The following is a 5,526-nucleotide window of genomic DNA, read 5'->3' as shown; positions in this document are numbered from 1 at the left end:
ATTTCGTCATCGGAACTCACTCAAAACACTCTTCTGATTGGCTAGTTGTGTTTGGAAACTACCTTGGAAACTACTGACAAAGTATAAAAAGGGCAGTTCCTCCCCCAGCGGGTCTCTTTCGTTGCTCCTACAATACAAGTACTTTTGAACTTGCTCAGGGGTTAACGACAGAATAACAATTTACTGTTAAACGTTTAAAAAATACTAGTGTTATGACTCGTGGAGATCCTGTTTGTCGGAGGGAGGATTGTTCTCCCTTCGACATTGGCCTAGTTTTCGACGAGATCCACAACTACTCGCCGCATCAGAAGCTGGAGTTCGTCGAAAACGTGTGGAAACCAGGTGAGCTTTTTTATTTCCCCGTGTCAATGGAAAATGGAAAATCTCGTAAGTTTGTCTCGGGCTGGCTGAAAAGATTTCCATGGCTAGCTTACTCCAAATATTTCGATGGAGCATTTTGTTTAGCTTGTGTTTGTTTTGGAGTTCAGTGTGGGCGAAACGCTATTAAGTTAGACAAATTATTGAAGTCTCCTCTCACAAATTGGACTTCGGCCGCTTCTCTTGAACGGATTGATGGAATGGACCGCATAGTTGACCTTCTCTACCCAGTCACAGCTACACTTGAAGACATCTCACTTAACAGAAACAGCCCTGGAGACTCAACCTGGAATCCAACAAGCAGACATGATGCTCAGTCCTTAATTAATGCAATCAACTTTTCCTTTATTGTTTCTCTTGTTATTGTCAGACATATTTTGGGATTAACTAGACCACTCACAGTGAAGCTGCAACAAAAAGCAATGGATCTTCTAAAAGCTAAAGATGAACTTGCTCTTTTGAAATCAGTCCTTGAAGACATGAGCACTGACATTGATAACAGACATCATAATCTCTACCAGGAAGCAGTGACCATTGCAAGACAAGTAGCAATCCAGCCAGAAATGCCAAGGATAGCCCAGAGACAAATGCATAGAAATAATGCTCCTGCTGCAACTCCTGAGGGGTATTTCAAGATCAATCTCACTAGAGTTTTTCTTGACCATGTACTCCAGCAGCTCAACACCAGATTCCAGGATGATGTATTTGTTTGCTATAAAGATATTTCGATTATTCCCTCTGTTTTACTAGCTACTGACCCTGCCTGGAAGGCCAATGTTTTGGAATTTTGTAACCATTACAGACAGGACATACCAAATTATGCAGGATTACAGGCAGAGCTTTTGTTATGGGAGAGATTGTGGAAGGGGAGGGATAACAGAGGAGATATTATTCCTGACAGTTTGGAGGCTACACTGAAGGATATTGACAAAGATGCATATGTCAACATCTATTCCATGCTGAAAGTCCTGATCACAATTCCAATTTCATCTGCATCTTGTGAGAGATCCATATCATCCCTTCGGAATCTTAAGAACTATTTGAGAAATACAATGACCCAGGACAGACTGAATGGATTGGCACTGATGCATGCCCACAGAGACATGGATTTTGACCTTGAACGTATAATAGATTTATTTGCTGAGTTACATCCTAGGAGAATGAGAATGGCAAACATTTTGTAATAATTTTTTGCACCAGCTGTTTCTAGAGTACTTGTGAGTTATGTTCTGTCTGGGTTATGGCCTTTAAGTCTCATAATCCTTAAACTGATGGAGAACAGTACAGAAGCTCAAACTGGTGCCTGTATAACTTTTTTCAACTCATTTCAAGGTTATTTTCTATTTTGTTTTACTTGTGATGATTTTCCATTGACATTGACATTGGGTTTTCATGTTAAGCTTAAATGGTTAACAAACATTTTCACTGAACTCAACCAGCTTCACAGCAATTCCCAAGGATGAAGAAAGGCTAGTATTATTTCAAATTATCATTTTACTTCAATTTGTATATCATTTTATGATTCTTATAATTTATATTTTTCTAATAATTGTTTTATTTTTTGAATTCCAGCTCCCAACACAGGCTAACCATCCATAAAGCCCTTCTCTCTCTCTCAAATTCTTTTCTGTGTTGTGCTCCTATAAATGAAATGAATAAAAGCCAGCTCAGGAAATGTTGTTTTTAGTGTTGCTAAACATTTGGATTTATTGAGCCTGGCTTTCATTCATTTCATTCATTATAGGAGCACAACACAGTAGAAATTTGAGAGAGAGAAGGGCTTTATGGATGGTAAGCCTGTGGTCCCAAGGATGAAAAAGGCAAGTAGATTTTTATTATTAATCTTTAAACTATATCATCAATTGTGCTTGTTTTTCTTTTGTTATCAAAAACGCTAACACTTGATTCGTTTTTTTTTCTCCACATCTTGATTTTCCTGACTGGGAGGTGATGTTTTCCAGTGTGAAAAGTCTTGGTGATGACTTGGCCTTCCTGAAAACACTATATACACTGGTTTGCACAGTAGCTAAAGGTGGAATATTTGTAGATCAGAGTGTTTCCTGTAGTACTTTCAAGAAAAATAAATGTTTTTTGCCTTTTTGATTACATGCTTTTTTAGTCTTTTGGGGGCAATTAAATTTTCTAAAAATGCATGAAATGGCCTTTAGAGAGCTCCAAATTTCAAATTTTCTCGGGGGGGGCATGCCCCCGAACCCCCCTAGCAGGAGTGGGTCCTCGGGTGGAAACTACTCACTCAAAATCCTGGATCCACCCCTGATTATTGATAAAGAAAATAAGGTGTCCTCGTTTTGGTTTTCGGGTCTTCGTTTTTGCGGTATTTTTCAGTTCGTTTATTAAACTTGAAAGCTCTGAAAAACTGAAATACAATAAATTTAAAAAAGTTTTACCATACAATATACACGTATCAAAATGTCCTAAACTCGAACACGCGGGGCTTATATGCAGATAAATCAAAATAACACAAATGTACTAAGCGTAACAAAACTACACGTTTCGGTATATGAATACAAAGATAAACAAGATGAACATACCTCTTTCCCCGCTCTATCACTCTAATATTTCGCCAATCCTTCAATCTTTCTCCTCTTCTGATTATACTTGTAAAACACGCGTCTCGTGGCCGAATGAAACATAATGCCAACAATTCGACTGCATGTCACAAAAAACAAAAGGGTATGAAAGTCACGCAAATAACCAAAAATAGCCTTGGATACAATCATGTTAAATAAAGAAATAAAGAGGTCTTCGTTTCCGGGTCTTCCCTTTTGGGTCTTAGATTTTAGGTCTTTGTTTTCTGGAGTCTTCGTTTCAGCTAAAACCGGCGGCTAAAGTTGGTCAAAGTGTAGTTCATGAAATTATTTCAGAACAACTTCTAATACGAGACATTGCCTTTAACAGATGAGATTGAAGTAAATGTGTTATATCATCGGTCGCTACCTTTCACAAGGTGTCTTTGAGACATCTAATCGGAAAGGGATAGAATTTGATCATTTTTCTTGGCGGAGATTTCATCGTGAACAAGACTGCCCTTGTGTGAACATGCCAGAGGCGCCCTTTAAATCAAACAAACAACCGGTAGTATGAGGAGACAAATCTCATTAAAATGCGTTATTTGACCTCCTACCTCGCACCATTGAAAAAAAATATGTATCGAAGAAACAAAGAAAGAGTCGCGGAGTGGATACTACTGGAAAAAATATTTTCATAAGAACGAAGAGGAACTATACGGAGCGCATGACAAAAAGCTTTCTTTTCCTTTTTATCATTATTATCTGATTTTCCCATGTGCTTCCATTTTATTCATATGACCCGGTCTTGCTGAGCTGTGTCCAAAAATAAGCTCGGACGTGTGTCTTAAAGATTCAAGATATAGTATCAAGGATTAAAAAAAATGCAAATAGTCACAACTTAGGCTACGATTACATGCACTCGTCTCGCAGAAGTTGCAAAAAAGATCAACAGAAACAGTCCCGCTACTTTCTGCGATAAGAATAAAATGGTTTGATATTATCCCCATTTTGTCCACGGATCGACAAACCAGCTAGGTTCAACTGGCCATGACCACATACAACATACAACCAATAGGGCTCCTTGGCGTTTGTTTGTCTGCATAATTCTGGTAAGTCAAGTGATGTAGAGATGAAAGCATCCACTTCAAGCATTATCCAGCGGAGCGGAAAGTGGATAATAGCAAAAAAATGTTTGGATACAACCCTGTGATCTGGAAAGATCTTTCTCAAAATAGATTGCGAAAATCCTAAGTAGAAACAAATATTGACAATAATTGACTTACTTTCAAAGTAACACGTATCAGTATTTCCTCACAGTCAGGAAATAGAAGCTATAATTACCTGACCATATCACATCAAATTTTCCGGCTGTCGCGAGATCACGAGGTTTTATGATTTGTGAAATTCAAGCGAACAATCCTAAAATACGTACCATTCCTTACACTATGAGTAACAGGAGTCAAACTGGACAGGAAAATCTGTACTTTGAGATGGAACACAGGATATGAAGCTGAAACATATGACGTCATCGTTATATGTCAAACTCCCCAGGCAGATCCTGAGGCGAGAGCACAGCCGTCTTTTAAAAATTCGCACACGCTGAAATTTCGCCGTCTTTTCGTTGCTGTGTCTGTCATTTCTGTAGCCTCCCTCCTAAAGGCCGCTGCCACCTTGGTCTTAGCATCAGCGATTATGATGGTTCGAAGCGATGCTTCGACATATGATAAGTGGAAACTCGAAGTTATCAATTTATGACTGGGAATCCTGAAATTACTTATTATAAGTTCAAGGATGTTATTTATTGGATACGATTTGCATTTTCTTTGAAGTACAATTTACCTGACTTTCGGATAGACCTCTACACTTGTGATTTCCCCGTTCTTTCGGGAAATAAATTTCAGGGCAAAGTGTTAGACCTGCATGAAGCATTTGGGCCCCGGAAACTGATCCTCTCCCCACCTAGTTTATTTTCGTGATTCCAGTTTTCTAACGTGGCGAAAAAACTTTCTACAATGAAAATTTTGTGCGTGCTAAATCAAAATTCTGCCCTGCCGATCAACTGCATGTGAAGGTGCGCGTGAAACGTCTTCTATCGGGCTTCATGCAATTTCCTTTTACAAATCATGGAAAATAAATATGTACGCACTTGAAACGACTTCCTTAGTATTCGAGTGTTTGCTAGCTCATAGACAACTTTGACAATCATGCGTTTAAGGATAACTATATATCTTACAATATGCCTCGACCGATCTAAACATTGATTTAAAGCAGCAGTTTTCGGTGTAACAATCGCAGATCAGTCGTTTTCTTGGCGAAGCAACATTTCGTAAAATTAAATTTTTATTTTCTCTTTTATTCTTCAAATTGAAGAATAAAAGAGAAAATAAAGTAGTTGTTGGGTTTTTTAAACTTTTTTTTTTATTTTTGTTTTAAATCTGATAAAATAAAATTTGTTTTTAGCCTACTTTTACTGTTTCTAATTTCTTAAAATCCATTCTTGCTGAATTGGTTTGCACAGAGTGAATAGAAGCATTGCAGGACAGAACAAGTATTTTGTCACGGCCTTAGTATTATACCTGGTAACCAATAGATTGTGACTATTATATTCCTTATCTTC

The 5,526-nt window shown here is 37.9% G+C and overlaps 1 protein-coding gene across 2 annotated transcripts; it reads left to right on the top strand.

The window, feature by feature from the left end:
* Positions 1-197: 197 nt before the first annotated feature.
* LOC149042831 (52 kDa repressor of the inhibitor of the protein kinase-like) lies at positions 198-1,694 on the top strand. 2 transcript variants are annotated; one of them, XM_089212038.1, is made up of 2 exons: positions 198-342; positions 610-1,694. In XM_089212038.1, exons 1-2 carry the CDS (start codon positions 213-215, stop codon positions 1,560-1,562), a joined length of 1,083 nt encoding a protein of 360 aa, XP_089068164.1. In that variant the 5' UTR covers positions 198-212; the 3' UTR covers positions 1,563-1,694. The 2 variants fall into 2 exon arrangements, with proteins under 2 accessions (XP_089068164.1, XP_089068165.1); XM_089212039.1 differs by having other exon boundaries at positions 217-342; positions 749-1,694.
* Positions 1,695-5,526: the final 3,832 nt, after the last annotated feature.

Source organism: Pocillopora damicornis, chromosome 7 (assembly GCF_964200805.1).
Source record: "Pocillopora damicornis chromosome 7, jaPocDami1.2, whole genome shotgun sequence".
Lineage (NCBI taxonomy): Eukaryota > Metazoa > Cnidaria > Anthozoa > Scleractinia > Pocilloporidae > Pocillopora > Pocillopora damicornis.
Note: the sequence above shows the minus strand (reverse complement) of the source record. Positions and strands in the feature narration are given on the sequence as shown.

Bases quoted from the DNA above. Each gene is read 5' to 3' on its own strand.
- LOC149042831 (XM_089212038.1), top strand. From the start codon at position 213: ATGACTCGTGGAGATCCTGTTTGTCGGAGGGAGGATTGTTCTCCCTTC. The intron at 343-609 runs GTGAGCTTTTTT...TTCTCTACCCAG, and splicing joins CGAAAACGTGTGGAAACCAG to TCACAGCTACACTTGAAGAC.